This window comes from Corvus moneduloides, chromosome 4 (genome assembly GCF_009650955.1).
Source record: "Corvus moneduloides isolate bCorMon1 chromosome 4, bCorMon1.pri, whole genome shotgun sequence".
Taxonomy (NCBI): domain Eukaryota; kingdom Metazoa; phylum Chordata; class Aves; order Passeriformes; family Corvidae; genus Corvus; species Corvus moneduloides.
In genome coordinates, this window is record NC_045479.1 from 73254680 (window position 1) to 73277169 (window position 22490).

At 46.9% G+C, this 22490-nt stretch overlaps 1 protein-coding gene across 1 annotated transcript in view; it reads left to right on the forward strand.

Annotated features, from left to right (window-relative positions):
• Positions 1-528: 528 nt before the first annotated feature.
• NET1 (neuroepithelial cell transforming 1) overlaps positions 529-22490 on the forward strand; it is a 47457-nt gene continuing 25495 nt past the window's right edge. The window contains exon 1 of the mRNA XM_032105786.1: positions 529-650. Coding sequence (XP_031961677.1) covers positions 544-650 — 107 coding nt within the window. The 5' untranslated portion in view covers positions 529-543. The remainder of the gene's footprint in view (positions 651-22490) is intronic.

Here is a 22490-nt window from a genome sequence, read left to right on the forward strand (position 1 = left end):
GGTCGGGCTCTGCTCGCAGGGAACAGGGACAGGAGAGAGGGAACGGCCTCAGGCTGGGCCAGGGGAGGGGCAGGGTGGATACTGGGAAAATTCCTCCATGGATTAAACATTGGAAGCGGCTGCCCAGGGCAGTGGTGGACTCACCATCCCCGGAGATGTTTAAGGAACGACAGGACATGGCACTCAGTGCTCAGGTCTGGTTGACAAGGTGGTGCTCGGCCACAGCTGGGACTCGATGGTCTCAGAGGTCTCTTCCAGCCTCAGTAACCCTGCGATTCCCTGGAATACCGAGACGCGGAGGGCGCTGCTCTCCCTGTGCCTCGGTTTCCCCACAGCGGGGGCGCTCCCACTGCGCGCTCCGCCAGGGGGCGCTGCGCCCCCCGCCTCCCTCACAGCCCTCGCCGCCCTCTGGCCACGCCCCCGCGGCTCCTGATTGGCCAGCGCCGCCACCGCCGCCATTTTCAAACCGCCGCCGCCGCCATTTCTCCCCGAGCTGAGGCGCCGCTGTCGCCGCTGTCAGCCCCGTTCTCAGTCCCCATCCCCATGGAGGCAGAGCCCCTGGGCCAGAAACCCCCTGGGCGGAGACGGAGCAGGGCCAGCATCTCGCCCCCGGCGGGCGGAACCCCCGGTGTGGCCGCCTCCTGCAGCCGGTAGGAGTCGTGATCCCCCCGCGTCCTCCCGTGAGGGGCTGAGGGTGACCCGCGGGGCGTGTGTGCCCTCAGAGGAGACCCTGCCGGCCTCCTGTGTAAGGAGGGTCCCTTCAGCTTCCTTACTGCCTTGTGAAGGGACGCCCGGCCGGTTGTGAGGGGATTTTCCAGGGAAATTCCCTCCTGTCCGCTGGACGGGACCCTCATCCCAATCTCCTAAGGAGAATTCCTCTCCTGGGGGCTGTGGGAGAATCCTTTGCCTTTCTGCCTCATGAGATGGACGCGTCTTTCCTCAAGCTATAACAGCTTTCCCTGCCTGTCCCCTAATGAAGATAGCTGCTCTTATCACGGAATTTTCAAGGGTTGGAATGGACCTTAAGGATCATCCAGTGTCACCCCTGCCATGGGCAGGGACACCTTCCACTATCCTGGAGTGCTCCAAACTGGCCTTGGGCACTTCCAGGGATCCAGGGCAGCCACAGCTTCTCTGGGCACCCTGTGCCAGGGCACTGGATCATCTCCCTCTCCTGGGCATAAGGTCCGCCTCAGCATCAGCCCTGCCTCTATTCTGATTTTTAGACACCTGTGTGAGATGTCTGCTACTGTTATTCTGATGTATTGAACTTGGGAGACTTTTCCCAAGGTCACACCCTGAAAGAAACTCAGGAAATAATTTACCCTGAAGTTCAGCTTATCCATGTTGACCCCAAAATGTTACCTGGGTGTGTTTAGAATTTATCAGCAGCTGACCCCTGAGTGACCCATCCCCTGCTGACTCAGATGTGGCAAAGCCAGATCAGCAGAAGTTTGGGTTTTCTGCTGCACTTAGGGTTAAGAAATGACTTCTCCACGCGTGCAGGTGATGTAGAAACTGCTTATATCAGACAAAAGTGGCTTTAGTTACCTCAGCACAGAGAGTTTCTACCTCCAGATGCTGTGCTTGGACAGAAATTTACTCCTGGGTGTGGTCAGGAATCAGCCTTTGCGTCCCAGCTTGGCTTGGAGGGGTGAGAGATGCTCCTGCTCTTCCTCTAGCCTCATTTTTCCGTGGAAATGAGCGAGAGGAAGGTGAGTGGAGCAGTCCCTTGTTTTGAAACGCCGGAGAAATTCCCCAGGGGCTGCAGTGGATGTTCTTAATTAGGCAATGAAAGCAAAGTAAACATTGATGCGTTTGGGTTCTTGCAAGCATTGTGTGAGTTCTGGGTGGCAGAAGGGTTTAACAGGCTTTGAAAAATACATGTTTTAATAGAAATGTGCTCCTGAAAATCAAACTGTAGCTCCCTAATTAGCGCACTTGAAAAGCAGAGCCTGATTGAAGGCCTTGGTGGTTTGGGATGGTCGAGCATTGCTGTGTGAGGCTTGTTTGTGTGGGAGAGGCCAAGGAAATTTGGGATGAAGCTCAGGCAGGAATTTATGCAGATAAGAATTACAGGTTTTAGCCCTTCATCTGGACACTCACCAGCAAAGTGATGCCAGCTCAGCACCTCTGTGGTCTGGTGATGCAGAGGCTTGAGATGCTGCTGCTTGAAGCTTGTTTAAAATAATAAAAAAGTTTAACTGGCAGCAACTCTGGGAGGTCTCCAGCCCAACTTCAAATATAGGTCAGGTTGGCATTGGCGGGGTGAGCTCTAAAAACCTCCAAGGACAGGGATTTTCTTACCTCTCACAGCTTGACCACCCTTACTGGGGGGGGAAAGTTTGTCCTTGTATTTACTGGAAAATTTCCATGCTGCAGCTTGTGCATGTGGAAGGGTCTGTTTCTGGTTTTAGCTCCTTTTTAGATCGTGTAGACAGCACTAAAATCTGTTTTTACCTTACTTAAATCCCTTTTTACCTCACCCAGGCTGAGACCTCTGCTCTCAGTCCCTTTATTAATCCTGGGCATCTTTTTGTTCCAGTTGCTTTTCCTCGTGCTGGGAAGCCCAGAGCTGCTCCCAATATCCAGATGGGATCTCACAAATCCCAACTGGCATCATTTGAGCTGCTTGCTTCCCCAACCTTCCTGCTGCAAACCACCAATAATAGAACTGAAACTGTTTAATCCTTGCAGCTGTTGGGGAAGTGGCAAACTGAGACAGAGGGTGTGGTTTTTGTTGGGTTTGGTTTTTTGTTTGGTTTTTTAAATTAAAAAAAAATAGACCAAAACCTGGAAGCAGTTGGATTTTAAACTTTAGCCAAATGTGCAAGATCTGTGCCTTATGTTCAAGGGTCTGACTGGGATTTAAGCAAAGGCCTCCACTCCCTGCTAAGCCATAAATATATTCAATATATGCACAACAAATGACCTCAGTCCCCTCTTCACTTGCCTCAGCGCTGTGAGTGTGTGTGCACACGTCCATGAAGGAGCTTTTGTGCCCAGCCCTGTAACCTGACACTAGATTTGGGCAGCCCGAGTTTGGTCAAATCTCAGCCGAGGCACAACCAGAGCCCTGGGAGCCTCTGGATTCCCCAAATCCATCCAGCAGTGTTGGAGGGCGAGGTAATCCCCTTTATTAGCCTTGTCCTCTTGCTGTTGTTCCCTTGCATTCTCAGGGCTACAACATTCCTGAGCGTCTCGAATCTGCTGCTTCAGTGGGGTATTTTTAAGTGTTACTTTGACTTGCACACAAAGCATCAAGTTTCACTCCTGTGATGCTGCTGGAGGATTCCTGACGCTTCCCCAAGAGAGAGGGAGGTGGGAAGGGCTGTGCTTGGGGCAGGGTATTTGTAGGCAGCCTCTTGTCTGTGGTGTCTAAAAAGGGAGGAGATGGTTGAGAGCGTGCTGGAGACGGTGACTTCACCCAGTTCTGAACAGGGCATGTTTGCCCTCAGCTGGGGATGGTTTGCACATCTTCTAATTTTCTATTTATCCCTTTCCCCCCCCCGGCAATGCACCTGCAGCTCTTGCATCGGGTTTCAGGTAGAAAAGTGAGAGGTAATTGCTCTGGTGAAGGAGAGGAACCTGCAGAGTCGGCAGTGCTGAAGGGAAAATAAGGAATGGCTTTCCCAGGGAGACATTCCCTCTTTTTCCAGAATTTTTCCCAGAATCTGGCAGCACAACGAGTGGATGAGTGTTTTTCTCTCAACCTTGTCCCCCCTCCATCTCTGGCTGCAAGGATATGACCAAAAAAATAACAAAAAACTTTATCTGGGACAGATAAAAGACCCTTTGTTTTGGGATTTGTTTGTTTGCTCTCTAATCTCGATCCCAACTTCCCAGTTTATCTAATCTGGAGGTGAATCCAGGTGAAGCCAGAGCCCAGGGCTCCCTTCTGGGGTAAAACGTGGAAATAAAGCTGAGGCCTCTCTCCAGACACTTTGTCTGACCCCCACTTGCATTTTGCCTGGAGAATAGCTCCTTCCAGCTGGGAAAAGGAACGCTCCAACCCCAGGCAGACCCGGAGCTCATGAAGTTGTTTTTTATCTCTCTCCAGAGCCGACTGCTCTCTCTGACACCTGCAAACATCAACTCAGTAGTTACTCCGATGAGATTAATCCCAATTAACTGTCTGGCTTTGGGTAGAAGGATTAAAAGTGGTTTTACGTAGGCACAGTAGGGTGGGAGGTGGAAAAGGTGCTCAGTTATAAATGGGGGGAGCTGAGAGGGCCAGGCCAGGCAGCTCCTCCTGGTGGGATCAACCACGAGGCTGCCGAAGGAGCCGGAGAAGAGAGGGGATGGATTTTTCTCCCAGGTTCTCAACCTTGAACTGCTGCCCAGGGTGGGCCGTGGGGTCCCCAAACCCTCCAGCCCCACTGTGGCTGCAAGGGGAACTGGGGAGTTTCCTTGCTTTTGAACCTATAAAAAAGTCAAATTTTACTCTTCCACCTTTCCCTGTGGCTGTGGGATTGCTGGATAAGGCTTGCAGGGATGAGGAAGGGAGAAAGCTGGAATTTTTTGGTGGCAGCCTGCAGACGCTGAGAGGTTTAATGTGAAACAAAACCCTTCCCAACCCGTGCAGGAGCTTTGTCAGGGAGAGCTTTGTTTCTGGAGCAGCAGCAAGGAATTTGTTGTCCATTCAGGAGCAGGATTGGCTTTAAAGAGGCATCTCAAGAGAAAGAGTCCTTCCTGAATTATATAATTAAATATATTTAAAAATCTTCCCTGATCACCTGCACAATCTGCAATAAATTCAATTGGCTTTGATTTATTCCCTTTCCACATTTATCCCATTAAAGGCAGTTGTTTGTTGGCCGCTGACCCAACACTGCCGTGAGGGCCAAGTGCTTTTGATGCTGATGCTTCTCTTGCCTTTCTTCTCCTTAATTACGGCTTTTCTGCAGTGAATGTTTGTTTGCTCTTGATCTTGGCTGGGATTAAAGCTCTGTTCCAGCAGACTTTCTAGGGCTGCTGAGAGCCTAATGAAGAGTACAAACACTCACTTTTCCTTGCCATTATCACTTCAAAGTTCACCCAAATGGAAACTTTTCCTCCCCTGAAGAAGGTGGTTATTAAAATGCATCATTTGAGCATAATTGGAAGCTCCAAGCTTGCAGGAAATGTCCAGAGACTCCAATTACCAGTGGGGTGGTTTTTTTCCAAAAGCAGCTTGTGAGTGTCTGGCTCTGAGTGTGAGGTTTATACACAAGCACTGCAGGCAGTTGTCCTTCCAGAGGCCTCAAACAATTCCTGGGAGATGAGAGTATCCCAAATTATAAATCCATATTTTGGCCTGAAATTACTGGAAAAGACTATTGATACTTTAGGAATATTTTTTTAAAAATCAAATAAGTGTTTGGTTTTTTAGGGGTTAAAACCCCACTTGTGTCCTTTGTTCCTTGGGCTTCTCCTCAGCTGTCCTTGGCACAGGAGTTCCACAATGTTCCAGCAGCTGGAAGAGGGCTGGGAAATTATCCCTAAAACTGAGTGGATTTGGCTGTGATCTTGTGACATTTTCTAGTGCTATAGAATAGATGTTCAATGAAACATTTTAAGGTCACTTGTCTCTTTCCCTACGTTTTGAGTGCCAGGGTTTATTAAAATCCTATTAACTGGAATGAAATCCTGATTTTACTGAACTCCAGAGCACCTTTTTGCAATTCTTAGTGCAGAACTGTCTCGTACCTGGTATTTTTCTCCAAGGGACAAAGAAGGTGTGAGCAGCTCTGGAAATAATTCCTGGGTTTTGTTAGGTGTGTGAAATGTGTTAAAACACAGGCAGAATTAACAAACCAAGCTGAAGTATAATTTCATGTCCTTCTGGTGGCCTCTGAACAAGGATCTCTAGGAAAAGCTGGTGGTGCCTATGGAATCTCTTCTATTCTCAGTGCTTGGAGATGCTGGAAAACAATGAATTTTCTCATAGGAAAGATGAGATGAGGGTGGGAGGAAGAAAATACCTGTAAAATCTCGTTGTTTTTAATTCGTGCTGCAGCTTTCCCAACCTCCACGGCAAGTGCCAGCAGCCAGCGATTAAAACCTTTCAGCACTCGACATCCCTGGGTGTGAATGTTGATTGTCTTAACACCAGGCTTTTAATTACTTCATGCTGATGATAGACTGCTCATTATTGTCTTGTAAAACAGAAGTCAAGCTACACTTAGCAAATAATTATCTTCCCTCACAAATCATTACCCTCAACATCCAGTATCTTAAGCCCAGTTTGTGCTGCTTAAATTAATATTTTCAGTCACAGGTGCTTTGCAGAATGGGTCCTTCAGATAAAACCTCAAAAAGGGGATGAATTTGGGATGTCAAAAAATAAGGAGAGCATCTCTCCTGTAAAAATGGTCCCTTGATGATAAGAATGAGCCCTTCAGTGCTTTTTTAATCCAGTGAAATAAAAACCCAGAGAAGATTTTTCCTCATTTTTTCTTGTGAGGAGCTGCAATAGTTATTAAAAAATTCCTTCATCAAAAGTACTTGCAGCAGAGCTGGGTATTGCTCTCCTGGTGTCTGGGGCAGATCGTTAAATATTCTTTCCAAACCAACAAATGATATGAAAACTTATGCTTGGACAGGAATGGAGCTCAGAGGTGTTCCTAAAACAGAGCCTACCAAAGGTTTTCCTCATGCTCTCCCAGCCTAAACACATTCCCAGATCCCCTGAGCAAGTCTGACAGCTGCTGGTTCTGATCTCAAATCTCCTGGAATTTGCTGTGGAAAGAGATGAAAATCAATGGTCTCATAAAAAGATTCCCATGTGCACAGGAGCTTTATGGCCTGGGCCTTGCTGCTTTTGCAGGGAAAAGTTAAGGAAAAGCAACTCATCCTCATAATCCAGGAGAACTGGCTGATTCCAAATGATGGGAATCATTTCCCTACAATCAGGAAAGTGAGAGAATATCCAGGGATCCTCCCACGTTGTCTGGAGGGTGCAGAAAATACCTGTTCTAGGGAGGACTAGGAATTATTTTGTATATGGTTTGCCAAGGAAGTGTGCAGGAGTTTTCCTGACTTTAAATCAGGAATAAACCAGAGAGACAGGCCTGGCTTAACCAAACCATGAGCTGAGTTTCAAGGCTCCATCTTTTCTTGCCAAATACCTGGGTTTTTTTATTTAATCCTTTCCTCTACTCCAGAAATGACAGCCCTGCACTCATCTCCCTACTGGATAAAAAGGAGTTGTAAAAATTGACTTTTAACCATCTGGGAATGTGGAGAGAGCGTTTCACATCATCAGGATCCTGCTCTGGTCTAGCCTGAAGGTGTGACTGCTTCCCTGACTTCACAAAAGCCTTGGAACTGCTTGGAATTTTAAATATTCCATCAATTCCTGTCATTTGCCCTCTTTGAAGGGGTCTTAACTCCCCCTGGATCAACACATAAGGAGGGAAAACCAATTCTGGTAAACACAGCTGAGCAAATTTCTGAAGGGTTGAGAAGTGCCAGCCTCCAACCCTTCTGCTCTCCCTGGAGATGATTTATGGAGCCCCGGATTTGGCAGGAAGGGGCAGGATTGTTGTTAACCTGTGGAATTACCTGTCAGGGAGAGGCTGCAGTGGGTGACCTCCTGCACAGGGGGGTGGAATTGGGGTTATTTTGGAGACAGCAGAGTCACCGCAGCGTGGCACCGATGACTTTGTGAAGGGAACACTGGGGAGAAATAAAGGGTGGGAAGAGAGGAGGAGGAATTCCACACTTTGTTCAGCACGATGGGAAAAGCACGAGATTGTGCTGCTGTTCCACCGATGGAAAACTTGTGGGACAACTTCAGCTTCTGCTGCTGGGTCACGCTTTTCCCATGTCAGAGCTTTATACCTTCAATATTCCCATTATTCCTGTTCCTATGGAATGTGTGCACACGAGCTTTATGGAATGGGCCTTGCTGCTTTTGCAGGGAAAAGTACCCAATCCCTAAAATCCTGCTGCTCTGGCCAGGGCAGAACTTCTCCCTGAGGAATGCTCCGTTCCCACCCGACATCACCCCTCACCTCAAGGCTTCACTTGGGCTTGGATTAGCAAATTTTTCCTTAATTTCTTCAGGTTTCACTTTTCTTTGTCCCCCCAAAGTTATGCCAAGTAAAACCCAACCTATAGGATTTCAAAATATTCCTTCTTCCTCCAGATTTAATTTTTGGGAACAGGATGTGAGCAAATGACCATTTTCCGGAAATCCAAAGTGGATTCCCAGCTCTAAAATTCCCTGCAGCTCCTATGAAATAATAGATGTGCCAAGCTTCCCTTCCACTTCCCAGGGGCAGTTTCTTTAACACAAGGACAAGAGAAATGCAAAATTCCTCTTGATCTTCCTCGTGTCTTCAGGAGGGTGATGTTTTACTTCAATTTTACTTTTTTTTTAATATTAGAGGGGGTTGTTTCACCAATATCTTCTTTTAAAATATTTGGGATAAGGAGGAGAATTTTTATTGCCTGAAAGATTTCCTCAGTCCTTGCCTGATTTAATTTTATAAATTAAATAATTTTTTATAAATAAATATTAAAATTTAAAATATTTTTTAAATTTTAAATAAATTTTTATAAATAATTTTAAATTTTTAAAATAACTTTTTATTAATAATTTTTTAATTTCAAATACATTTTTATTAATTTTTAAATTTTTCATATACATTTTTATAAATAAATTTTAAAATTTTAAATACATTTTTATAAATAAATTTTTTAATGTAAATAATTTTTATAAAATAAATGTAATTGGTTTTATTATTTATTTTTATTATTTATTGATTTTTATAAATAAAATTTCGATTTCTAAATTAAATAAATATTTAATAAGTAATAATAACTAAATTAATAAGCCCCTCAATAAGGGCTCATCTTTGCTGGAGACTTGGAGAAAGAGTTGGGAGTAATTAATTTAAAATATATATTTATTTATATATTTTGTGAGATGATAATGATGGCAGTGGTATCTCTTGGCAGTTCTAGTGGATGGTGCTGTCTGTGGGAATAAATTTGGGAGTCAGTGACTGGAAATTCAGGAATGAGAGAGGAATCTTGGTAAAAAAACAGAGTTGAAATCTTACATTTATAAATCTGGAACCACCCAATTTCTCAATTTGGTACTCAGAAGTTGCTGTTACTGTTTCATTTCTGATTTGCATTTCTTTTCTTGGTGGGTTTTTCACCGAAAAAAAAATCTTTTAAAACAGAACTGAGATATAAAAGCAAAGTGTAGGTGAAACTCACTGGGACTGATGGCAAAATTCCCAGTAAATTCCCTGATTTTACCAGAATATTCCACTATTTACCGTAAACTGGATTAATTTCCAGTGCCAGGCAATTTGACTGCCATGGGATCTTCCCATCTTGGCTGATTTGCAAGGATTTCCCCTCTGGATACTGGAAAAACTTCACCCCTATTTGACTTCCATCACTTTTTGCATTTTCTGGGGCTTTTTTTCCCTTTTCCCTTCCTTTTCCTTTCCTGTCAGAGTATTTCACACTTTCATTTCTGCCTCGCTGCTCTCACCTGAGAAGAACAGCAGGAAATTTGGGATCTGGGGAGCACCAAACCACAAAAATTGAAGGAAAATTTCCAAATGCCCGAGAAAGGAAAACAGAGATAAGGCAATAATATATGGAAGGAAGAATTATTCCCAGAAATTATTGGGATAACAGGACTGGGAAGGAAGGGTCAGTTTTTAAAAGGTCATCGAGTTTGTCCTCTTAACTGCCCATCCCCCTTCTTCCCAGCTTTTCTATTCCCATATTTTTATACAAATTTCCTGGAAAGCAGCTGCAGTTCCATGGAATATTTACATGTCTAAATCCATTCCTTCTTCTTTTAACTTCAAATTCGCAGCTTGGTTGGTTCAGCTGGGGAACTTCAGCCCTTTGCTGTGAGAAATAGAAATAATTCCGGGGTTTCTCCACACCTGGAATGCCAGGAAATCTCTTTAACTGCGGTGGTCCCACACTTCCCACATCCTGGTGAGGAGGGAAGCAGCTCATTAAAGGTGCTGCCATAATTGGGATTAATTATCTGCCCAAAGCTTCAGCTTTAGCTGCAACTGGACAGGAAGGCAAGGTTTGATCACAGCAGTTTTATTTTGGGTTACTTTGAAGTGTGCCCAGAAATTAAAGTGAGGTGAGGCTCTCCCAGTAATTTTAAGAGTGAGGGGGAAAAAAAAACCAACCCAGATTATTCCAGGCCAGACTCTCAGACTTTGGATGGATCCCAGGTGAACAAGGAGATTTCTTTCTCCTTCAGCAGCACCCTGTGCTTGTCAAGGAGTTCTGAAAAGAAGGATTTAGGCTCTGAAAATGGGAATAAAACACATTTAGAAGTCCTCCAAGCACCACCCCTGCCCCATTTAGGTGGTTTCTCTGCTCCCCTTTATTCTCAGCCTTTATTTTGGTGAAGCCAAAGAAAACCCAGACTGAACAACAAACAACAACAAAATAAAAAGGCATCGAGCCAAAAATATTGTTGGAATTGCAAATCCAGCTGGGCCCCACCTTGTGTGGAGGTGTAGGAACAACTCCAGCCAAAGTTTTCCTGCAGGTTTTAGCAGGCAATTCCAAGGATAAACAGCACCAGGCTGGATTCCTGTGGAGCTGGGATGGGCTTGGAGTCTCTCTCTGATGTCTCCGTGGCTGAGGTGGAACAGTTCCTCCACGCTGTGCAATGCTGGGAGAGAAGAGCTTAAAAACCCCAAAAAGCCACGTGGAGATCCATCCTTGAGTGTGGGGAATGCAGGGGAGGTTTAATGGGAAAGGTTTAAACAAGATTCCCCTTCCTGGGCGTTATTCCAGAGGTTCCAAGGTTTGCGTCCCACTCATCCCACAGGAGTTCATGGGAAGGCAGAGGCCTCCCAGCACCCTTGGGAAGAGGCTCAGGCTTCTCCCTTTTCCCCTCTGTTTTCTCCTGGAGCACTTTCTCCTTGCTGTGTCCTCGTGAGGGAACTCCAGAGGATGAACTAAAGGACTCCAGAGCCACTTCTGGCTCAGGCACAGCTTTACAATTCCCCTTTCATTCCCTTCGGGAGCTGCCACGCAGGCAGTGAAATCCTTCCTTTCCCTCTAGGTGTCACCACTGGATTGGGAATCAGAGCTTTTCCTTTCAGTTCCAGCCCAGGACGCAACGTCAGAGTTGGAATTCCACTCCTGCTTTGAGCTTCATATTTACAATAAATTGATCAGTTGGGATTAATTTCGTTTTACTGAGTCAAATGCAGCAAGGTTGAAAGGAAATAATTCCTTCAGTACTTCAAGGTGACTGTTTTTCCTTTTAAGTAATATTTATGGAATCACAGAAGGATTTGGGTTGGAAAGGACCCTAAAGCTCATCTCATTCCACCCCCTACCATGGGACACCTTCCACAATCCCAGGTTGCTCCAAGCCCTGTCCAATCTGGTCTAAATCTCCTTCCATACCACACTGGCTGCTGCCGTGTCCCTTTCCTGAACCTTTTCAACTCCAAGGTCACCTGGGGAGGGAAAAAAAAACCAAAACGAGGGAGCAGGGAAGCAAAGCAGGTGAAGGTGTCCAGGATGCTCCGGGCTCTCAGCACGTGGGTGGGCTGGGAGTGTTCATCACCTGTGTCTTCACTTAAAAGCTCTTGTGCAAAGTTGTCTGGGTGGTTTCTGAGAGCCTCGAATCTGTGAATCCTCAGCATCAGAGAGACCACAAAAGTTGATTACATAAAGGTGCAATTAAGCTGATTTCCCTCCCACACACCCAGAAAGGTCTTCAGACTTTGGAACTGCTCCATGTCTGGCTCAGGGAGAAGGATCAGTTACAGAGCTTGGCTCAGTTTAAACCTCTGCACAAGAGGTTTTCCAGTGAGTCTGAATGATTTCATTCCTGGGGGGAGGGGATTTTTTTAATTCCAGTTGTGTTCATGACTCCCTTAAACTCCTCTTCCCTTTGCCCAGAGCAGCTGGGGCTGCCCCTGGATCCCTGGAATGTCCAAGGCCAGGCTGGACATTGGGGCTTGGAGCAGCCTGGGATAGTGGGAGGTGTCCCTGCCCATGGCAGGGGTGGCACTGGAGGAATTTTTTAAGATCCCTTCCAACCCAAACCATTTTATTCTGAACTGGTTGAAAAACTTTACCCACAGCACTACAAAGCATTAATTAATTAATGACCTGCACTCCCAATTCCTTCACAAATGACCTTGCTCTTTGTTCCATGGAACTTTGCACGTTGCCCAGTGATCCTGGCAGCAGCGACCTTGGATATTGCTGTATTCCTTGGACATTGCTGATTCCAGAGCTGGAAACTCAGCTCCACACCAGCTCGAAACCAAGGCCAAGTGCTGACTTCCAGCACAATCCCCGAAACCACAGCCCAGCCCAACCTCTGGCCACCCCTCCGAGGCTGCAGCTGCCGTTGGTGTCACCTCCCGTTCCCTGGGGGAGTTGGATCGGGGAAAAGGAGTCGGTGTTGTTATCAGCGCTTGGGGAAGATGCTGCTGGCTGCAGTGCAGTGCTGAGATCGCCAATGTTGACAGTGCAATGGTTTTATCTCTGAATCAAGCTCTGTTTTCCCAACCGGCTTTACATGTGTAAGGTTTTGTGTTGCTGTTGTTGTTCCAGCTGATTCCTGGGTCTCCCCCTCGGCTTTTTAGATCGTTCCTTTGGATTTGGTGCTGATAATCTCCTTGCACGCTGCAGTCACACGCAGTGGGGCTGTTGCACTGTCACTCATCCACATCAGGGGGCAGCTTTGAGGTTGTTCTGCAACTTAAATCCATTTTGTTCGTGTCAGGAATTGTTCTGTGAATAATCTTTAGAACAGACAGATTAATTTTCCTACTAACTGGCCAGGAATGTTCTCCTGAACGTGAGTAACCACTGCTTGAGCTGAGGCAGATTTAATAATGCTTTTCCTGTGGCCGTATCTAGCAGACTTTCTCCTCTCTAAATAAAAAAAGCTGCTGTTTCCCCCTGCACTGGGGGATTTATTTTGTGGGGGGGGTGGTTTGTTTGTTGTAAGAACTGCAAATTATTAGAAGGCTTTTATTAAAACTTTTTTATTGTTCTCTGTAAACAAACTTCAGGTGTATTTATACTTCTCCCATGGAAAGAGATGAGAGGCTCTGAACTCTCCTCCTTTTTTCCTCGTGTTTTCTCATCTGTCTGCCTTGGCCCCTGAACTGCTTTTCCCTGCCAGGCTCCATAAAATTCTCCCTGGAGGCAGCAGTTCCTCGTCTGCTGCATTTTCCGGGATTTCTTAATCCTTTGCTCTTGTTTTGTCTGAGTTTCAAGCTCTTTTTTTTCCTCTTTGCAGGCCTTTCTTTTCTTTGTCCCTTATGTGCTCCTGCCTCCAAAACCTCCGTGGGCAGATAACCAAATAATATCCAAGATTTTCATCCCCACAAGAAGAATTTGGCTTCTAGCCTGAGTCAAAGCTGATCCCTACCACCATCCATGTGCAAATTGGCCAGATTGGGGGAAAAGAAAGGATCTCAGACTGGAAAATGTCATCCAGCACTTGAACCAAATCTTGGAGAGCTGGTTTTCCTCTCTTGCTTTCCCATCAGGAAGGAGAGGAGGCTCTCAACAGGACCATCAGGAGGTATCCAAACACACACACAGGGGCAGGGAGGGCCATAAAACACTGATGGGGCTTTATTTTGGGGTTCTGTGACTGCAGCTTTAGCTCAGACACAGATCCCAACACCTTTGGCTGAAGCTCTCCCGAAGTTCAAAGCTGAAGTGCTGCAGGAGAAGAGGATCCAGGAATCTGCAGTCTCCAAACTCCTGGAGAAGGGAGGTGGTTCAAGGTTAAAACAGCCTGGAGAGAGGGAGCAGTTATCTTGCCTTAGCACAAGGTGCACAATTCAAGTGCTTTAAATGAATAAATCAAACAAAGCAAACCCTGCTGGGGCAAATGAGCTCTCCTGGGGTGGCCCCTGGCCTGTGTCACCTGAGCCCAGGTCACTTTGGTGCTGCTGCCAGCACTGCCTGGCCTATCAGCTCAAAATGTGTTTACTTTTTTTGCATTCAGCAAGGCAAGAATGAAAGGGAGTGTGCCTCAAAAAGTAAAAGCATTAAACAAACTCTTTTGTGAGAGCAAAGTACACCTTCAGCTCCTTGTAATGTTTAAATATTTAAAATATGAAGTCACTCGGTGCTGCTTTATCACCCACCCAGGCCTATTTCTCTTCCATTTTCCCCTTAAATTGTGCAGACATTACATTCCCCAGCTCCACCCTGCAGCCATTTCCTGCCTCCCTGCTCTTTTCTGATTATTCTTTTTCTCCTTTTCTCCTTTCCTTACAGCTCCATTTTCTCATCCGTCATTCCCAGACTGCTTCTCCTGCCCAAATCTACCCCTGGCCCCGTTTCTTTTTTCTCCTGTGGGATAAGTGCTAATCCCCTCAGCCTGCAATGCAGAGCAGCTTTTTATAGCCCTGCTGAAGCCAGGGAGGTGAAATTCCCTAAGAACAAGGCTCCCTCTGCTCCAGGTGCCGTTCCCAGCATTGATTTGGGTGCTAAACAGGACAAGGCTGACGTTTACGAGGCTCCTTTTTCCTGCACTGTCCCAGTCTCCACCACTTCTGGAGTTTTCAGCTTTATCTGACACCTTTATCAACTGTATCCCCTTTTCCAATCTTTGTCCAGTCTCATCCTGATCCCACACAGACCTTGCACCAGGACAGCTTTTGGCAGGAGTCCTGCAGCTCAGTTGTTTCTTCAGGGTGTTCCCACCACTGAAATGGGCAGGAGAAAAGGATTTGACCTCCCCCACCTCAGTCCCACAGAATTTTATGGCTTCTGCAGAGCAGTAGGAAAAATGCTGCCTCGGATTATTTCAAATCCGAGGGAAAAAAGGGGAAAGTTTGTGTCTGTCAGCACTCAGTGTGTATTTTCCTGTGGGTTCTCTTGTGATAACTCCTGATATTTATTGGATCGAGCTTGGTTCCCACAAGAACTCAAAATAGTTGTCTGGATTTGAAGCAGCGTGGTCTTCCTCGGCTGGCAGGGCTATGGAGCTCGCTCCCAGGGCTTCTGGGCACTTGGAATTCCTCTGGCCAGACCACTCTCCCCAGGGAATGCTCAAAATAGGGATTACAGGGGAAGGGGCTCACGGGGGTGACACTCAGGGATGTTTAAATCCCACTGATTCCAGCTGAACTCGGAGCCTTTTGCTCCCTGGCTGGAAACGTTCGGAAATTCAAACGTTCACATGGAGCCCTGGAGAGCTTGATTTTGTGGGAATGAAAAAAGTCAGGTAAAGTTAATCTGAAAGAGTCAGTGGTTCATTAAAGCATCCAGAGAGCTTCACTTTGCTCCATAAAAACCCCATGAAGATTCCTTATCTCCAAATCCAGTCTCTATGGGACAGCGCTTTCCTGCAGGGATTTCTGTTGACGACATTTGCTTCCTTTCTCTTTCCTCCTTGGATACCCTCCAGATTCCTAAACCTTCCTTCATGGCATTTTCTAACATCTCTGCATTGATAAATTTGCTTTGATTTTGATTTGATTTGATTTGATTTGATTTGTGCTGCTGGTGGCTTTTCTGGACCACAGAACTCCCTCCTGACCTTGGGACCAAAATTGCTGAAGAGCTTGGGAACTATTTCGAGCAATCTTTAGTCAGGCTTTATTCTAAGCCTTTACAAGTACCTGCTATCAATGTCCAGCTAGGATGACACGAGCAAGTGAGGCAAACATGTATTTATGAACCTTATGTCTAGAAATTTCAGGAGCTGCTGTCTCCTAAAGACAAGATTAATTTCACCTAAAAGCCGATTGCTTAAATCTGAGCCTCACCCAGGGTTCCTTTATAGCCCCTGCAGCAAGAGAGGCGCCTCAGGGCAGCTCCAAATGCTTGGCTGGAGGTGTCACCGTCCCTGCAGGAGTGACAGGGGAGCCTGGACAGCTGCTCCCAGCCGGGGGTGACAGATGAGATGAGCCCCTGCCTGGCCACACGCTGGAAAAGGGGAGCTGAGGTTTGGCATGTGGTGATGTCCGTGGGGTTTTATTTCTGGTGCTGGGGTTTAATGATGGGGATTATCCCCAAGCTCCTTGTTCAGGGCTGATTGACAAGGGCCTGGTGCACCCAAATTTGTGCTTTGGGAGCTGGGGGGGCATCCTGGGCTCAGCATCTCCTGTGCCAGGGCTGCTCCTGCAGCAGGGCCGGCCCTCGCGTGGCTGCTGAGCAGCAAAATATTTTGTCAGCAGCTGCAGTGCTTCTTCCTCAGCCCTCTCCTCCTCCTCCTCCTCCTCCTCCTCCTCCTCAGTGTTTGCATCACAGCCCTGGAAAGGCGAGCACAAATAGCTCCTGGGAGTGGGCAGATCCACGGAATGTGCTTACTCATGGAGCAGATGATGTCTCCTCCTGTCAGCAGCTTTCATTTTTCTCTTATTCAAGGAGAAAGTTTTCATCTTTCCAGTGATGGATTCTTGCCATCAGCCTCTCTTACCTGCTTGGGGATGCAGTTGTCTTTGTACAGCCCTGCCTGTGTGGGGAGGAGAGTTTATTCCTGCCATATTCCAAAGCAAAGCATGGATGGAGGCAGATGTTTGCTGAGGGAAGAGCTGGGGATGCTCTGAGACACAAGGAGGTTCAGGGCTGTAGTGATGGGACAAGGAGTGAGGGGTGCTAATTAAAGGGGAAATTTAGGTTAAGTATTAGGAAGGAATTCTTTACCATGAGGGTGGTGAGACCCTGGAACAGAGGTTGTGGCTGCCCCAGAATCCCTGGAAAGTGTCCAAGGCCAGGTTGGACAGGGCTTGGAGCAAGCTGGGATAGTGAAAATGTCCCTGCCCATGGCAGGGAGTGGCACTGGGTGATCTTTAAGGTCCTTCCAACATCTCCTGCCCAGTGATGCTTCCGTCCTTCAGCTTGGCCATGGATTCATGGACTGCTCCAGGCCTCCAGGATTTCTAGCTTTTCTCAGGAGCCCGAGATTTCTGGGATATTTCTGGTGCACAATGGCAGTTACAGATGGGCTGTGCAGCTGCAGACCTATCCCAGATTCCCCAGCTCAGGTTCGCATCATGCTGCTAGTGCCAATGTTTGCAGAGCTGGGCCATAAATTAGTTCCCTGGAATAGCCCTTGGACAAATAATCCCACAAAGGACCTTTGTTACCTGGTTCATGTCACTGCTGAGCTGCTCTGCATCAGCTGAAGCACAAACATTGGAATAATCTGAGCAGGTGGAAAGGGATTGAGATGAGGGGAAAGAGGAGCCTTGAGTGTCCTACTGAAAAGATCTTTTTCCCCTATGGAAAGCTCTGCCTGTCAAGCTTAACAGGGAGCTTTGGATTTACTTGGAGTACAGTGGGGAGGGAAGTGTGAAGGCAAACTGGGAGGAAAACATTGGGATCAGAAGGGAAGTGTGTGGTGGGAAGATATCCCTGAATCCTCAGCTGGAAGCGCTGCTGTGCTGGCAGTGGAGAGCCCGTTAGTGGGGAGGTCAGGAGGGTGATTATTCAGGGATATCAGTGCCTGGTTAATCTCCTCGGGGCTTATCTCGAGCTCAGTGATTGCTGCTTCAGACCAAGAGCTGGGATATTCCAATCGCTGCCAAGGGCAAACACTCCTGCCATGGAAAATCGCTCTTCCTGGCCAGTCTGTGCTGAATCCCATAAAACTAAACACAAATCCAATGTTCTCTCTCGAATTCCAACCTGCCCAGAGTGTCTGAAGGCACTTCCTTTGAGAGGCAGAGCTTGTTCCAAGAGAAAAGAACAAAATAATGGCAATTCCAGAAAGGTACAGGCAGTTCTCAGCTCCCTGGGAGCGCTGCTCAATCCCATTCCTGCTTGGAAGCGTTTCCCTCTTTAACTCCCTGGTTTTCCATGGCTTGGCTGTTGGAAAGCTGAGCCTGCTGGAATTCCTATATTGGAATTACCCTGCAAGTTATTATTGCAGTTTTCAAACCAGTTTTCCAGGGAGCCACCCGGCATTCCTGTGCTCCCAATAGAATTAAGGCTGGAAGGATCCCGCTTCCTTTTGGGAGCTTGAACTCCAGCCTGGGTTCACCAACACCACTTTTCCTGGGAGCCATTGAAATATTGAGTTCTTCTCTCTTGCTTTTCTATATTTCAAATGTCTGTCAATAGAGATTTCTTCAAGCAAAACTTTTCCCCTGGAGCTTTTCAAGATAAGGAACCGTGACAAGCCCAGCCTAAGTGCCCTGAGTCAGGCTTTGTTTGCACAGTGCTTGGGAGGCCTCTTCCAAAGCCTCTGGATATTGGTGGAGTGGAAATATCAACTCTAACAAGTTGAAAATCCTTTCTTTTTTTTTAAGCTCCCCCTGCAGAAAAGCTTTAAATTAAAATTCAAAAGACTCTTTGTGGAGCTTTCCTGTTCTTGTCATTCCAAGCAGGATTCACCCGTGTAGCCTGATTGTTTGGGGAAAAAAACCCCAAATTTTAATCTATTCCTGCTCTGTTCACCATCCTAAAACTGGTTGATATTTATGAACAGTTTGCTCTGAAATCACCAAAAAAGATTTTAAAAAATAAAAGGAGGTTGGAAGTCAGAGGGGACGGAAACACAAAATTGCTGCCCAGCCTGAAGAATGTATTTTGGAACTTTCAGAAAGCTCAGAGTCCTGCCAGATCAAAGTGTTTCTGCAGTTTCCTGGAGAAATCATCAAAAATAAGGAAGAAAAAAAAAAGGGGGGCAGGCTGTCGAATGATGCTGACTGGGCAGTGCTGATTTACAGGAAAAAGGGAGAAAAACGACATTAGTGGGAATTTACTCAGAGCTGCTGAGTGAAGCTCTGCTGTGCTTCACCCTCTGACTAATGGGAGCTCCTCTAGCACGCCCTTTGTGGGTTCTTTAGGATTCTTGCTGTCCCCAAAATCTCATTTATGGCTTTTTTTCCCCCCTCCTTTTTTAAAACAAAACAGTAAAAATCAACGTACAAAACCCCCCACCTTTATCTGGTGAAGACAAGCAATGAGAAGATAAAGAGCAATGTCATCCTTGACAAAAAGATTTGCTTTTTTTTTGACAAATAGCTTTAAGATTTAGGGGTGTTTTTGCAGCACTGTTGAACTCCACAGTGTGTGCAGCTCCGAGGTAAATCATCAACCTCTCGGAGCGAAATTCCCAGGACAAATTTGGCCAAGTGCTGAGTGCTGTGAGTGCTTCCATAGGATCCTGGCAAGAGGATCCTGCTGTTTATTCAAGGAAGGTGGGGAACAATGACCGTTTCCTACTCTGCTTTCAAAGCGAAACAATCGAGCTGCCCGCTCGCCTTTATCGATTCCTTATCTATTAATTACCCAAACTTCCTCTATTAAGATTATTGGGGCCACATCTCCTCCTTTGCTATGTTGCCAAACAGGTTTTGTGTTCAGGGCTTCTCTCCCAGCATTAGGAGCTGCTTTTCTAAGCCTGGAACTTGAAAATCCAACTGGAATTCTCTATTTTGAGGTTAAAAATATTCCCTACGGATCATCAGCGTGGCAACCTCTGGAAAGATCTACTCTTGGCAGTGACATTATTTGCTGGTAAAAAGCCTGGAACATTCATTTCTTGAAGCAAACAGAGGGCACCAAAACAGAAATGTTTGTTCTTTTCTGTCCAGGCTCACCAAGGTTGCCCTTCCCTGCCCCGAGTTTGGAGGGATTTGTTTTTGCCGCAGTGTTTTACATCTCCAAACTTATTTTTGTGCCTTCCCGTCATTGCCCTTCGTAACCCTGAACTTCTGAATCCCTCTGGGATATGAATCAGCCTGCCCTAATTAACACTTTCTGCTCCTCCTGAGCCTGCTGAGAGAAGGAGAGAGTCTCTGTCTGCTCATCCCGCCTCAAACACAGAAATTCGGCCGCAGACAGACTCTTCACGGAGCTTTTCCAAGGAAGCGACCCAACAACCTGAGCCTGTTCAGGTGACAGTGACAGCAGGGCTCCTGGAACAGCTTCCCAGTAAACAGAGCCATTAACTCCAGCCAGCTGCTGGCACCAGCTGGACGCTTTATTTTGCTCCCTTCAGATCCTAAGATATTTCAGCCAGGCCACTCTGGGTTCCAATCCATCACAGAGTGTTTTGAGCACTGCTCAGCTCTGCTTCTTCTCACGTTGATTTGTTCAGGGAAAACTTCCAGGATCGTTCCAGGTCCTCCATGACCTTTAACTCACCTGGACTGGCTTCAGATCTGTGCAAGGGATGCCCCCTGAGCAATCCTGAGTCACCCCTGAGCACAGAATCCACGTGGGATCGGGCAGGTGACTCAGTTGGGCTTCGGAAGGGCCAGAGAAAAACCAACTCAGGCCTGGTGCCACTCACCTGGTGCTCAGGGCTGGAATGGGGCTTCAGCATCAGCAGCATCATCATCATCATCATCGTCATCATTTCTGCTTCGCTCTCTTCTCATTTGACTTCTCTAATTAAACTATTGAAGAGAAAATCATGGAATCATGCAATGGTTTGGGTGGGAAGGGACCCTAAGGATCATCCAGTTCCTGCCATGGCAGGGACACCTCCCACTGTGCCAGGCTGCTCCAGCCCCAATGTCCAGCCTGGCCTTGGACACTTCCAGGGATCCAGGGGCAGCCACAGCTGCTCTGGGAATTCCATTCCAGCCCCTGCCCACCCTCCCAGCCAGCAATTCCCAATTCCCAATCTCCCATCCAGCCCTGCCCTCTGGCACTGGGAAGCCATTCCCTGGCTCCTGGCCCTCCATGCCTTGGCCCCAGTCCCTCTGCAGCTCTCCTGGAGCCCCTTTAGGCCCTGCAAGGGGCTCTCAGCTCTCCCTGGATCCTTCCCTTCTCCAGGGGAACATTCCCAGCTCTCCCAGCCTGGCACAGAGCAGAGGGGCTCCAGTCTGTCCCTCCATGCCTTGTCCAAAGTCCCTCTCCATCTTTTTTTAGCTCCCTTCCCCCTGGAAGGCCACAGTTAGGTCACCCTAAAGCTTCTCCAGGCTGAACATTCCCAATTCTCCAGCCTTTCCTCCCAGCAGAGCTGCCCCATCCCTCTGATCATTCCGGCGCCTCCTAAATGAGGAGGAGGAAGGAGCAGCTGCTCTGGAACAGAATCCTCTGCCTGGACAGGCTCAGGTGTATCAGAAAATCGGGGTTTGGGGTTTGAGGTTTGAGGACTGAAGGGAACTTTTAAATTCCAGTATTCCAATATTCCACACCTTTTCTGGGAAGGATTAACTGCATTTCCTCCTCAGCTGAGTGACCAAGGGACAACGTTCAGGTGCTGGAGTTTGAGATGGAGGAATTTCTCTCCAGCTCATGTGGACGACTGGAAGAACTGTGGGGATTTTTGAACCTTAATCCCATCAGACACCTCCTCCCTCCAACTAAAAATGATGAAGTTCCCAGATTAATTCCTCTCATGGTCATTTTTTTTTCATGGAAGAATAGTGGCTGTATCATCCTGATATTGATGATTGGGAGCTTCTTCGAATGGTTTTCCAGCCTCCTGGGGCTTCCAGGCCACGATTTGGTTGCTGCTGGGGTTGGAAATGAAGATTCCTGGGATATTCTTCATCCCAGAATTCAAATTCCTTCCTTCCTGAGAGTCTGAGGCTCCATCCCTTCTGCCTTTGGAGCTGTGCATGGCACAGCTGGCAGACCATTAATTCTCTTTATCTTTCCATCTCTAATCAAGGAAGATTTCATCAAACGCCTAAATTTCCTCAGGTGAAACGTTGGGATTTTTCGTTCTCCTGAGGAAAAAAAATGGCTCTATTTTAAATTCCAAAGAAATCCTATTCCCAGATTTTCTTCCTGAGCAGAATGTACTCTTCTAAATCCTGCAGAATGTTCCCTTCCAGAAGTTTCTGTGGAATGCAGCTCTTGGAAATGCCACTTCCCTTCCTGGAGCAGCGTCACAGCCGCAGGGATGGTGTCCAAAGGCTGATCCCAAAGTACCTGGAGGTTGTGTGATCCAAGGAAAAGCTTCCTCTGGTTTTAAATAAGCTGGAATTTGTGCTTATGGTCCTTTTGCTTCAGTTTTTTACATGGATCAGACACATTCCTTCCCCATAATTTGGGAATGGAGCGAGTAGAAATCTTGGCATTTTGGTTCCAGGTGCCACAGGAGTTTCGATTCATCCCAAAAAACCTGCCTGGACACTGATCCTTCCCAGAGGGATGAGCACAGAACCAGCTCAGCTTCTTTAGATTTCTTCTCAACGTTGAATTTGAAGCAAAATCGCATCCTGGGTGTTAACAGGCGGATAAAAAGCAAAGGAGCAGCAAAACCATGGAATTCTGGAGGAAAAGTGCTGCCAAACTCACTGGGACAGGCCTCAGCTGCCACGTTGAACGTTCACCTCGTCACCAAGAGCATTTTTTTATTCCTTCACACGATATTTCTCTCGTTCTGTGTTGTACAGAAAGGATTTTCTGGGTGCTGGATTTAGATTTGCTAAATCCCGATCCAGACTTCCCCACCCTGTCCAAGCCTTTTCCAGACAAATGGGATTTCTCTTCCCACAGGGAGAAGCTGACGCTGAACACCCCGTGAGGTGAATTTGCAGGAATCCCTGAAATCCAAAGGATTTGCAGCCCTCTGTTATTCCCAAATTCTTGAT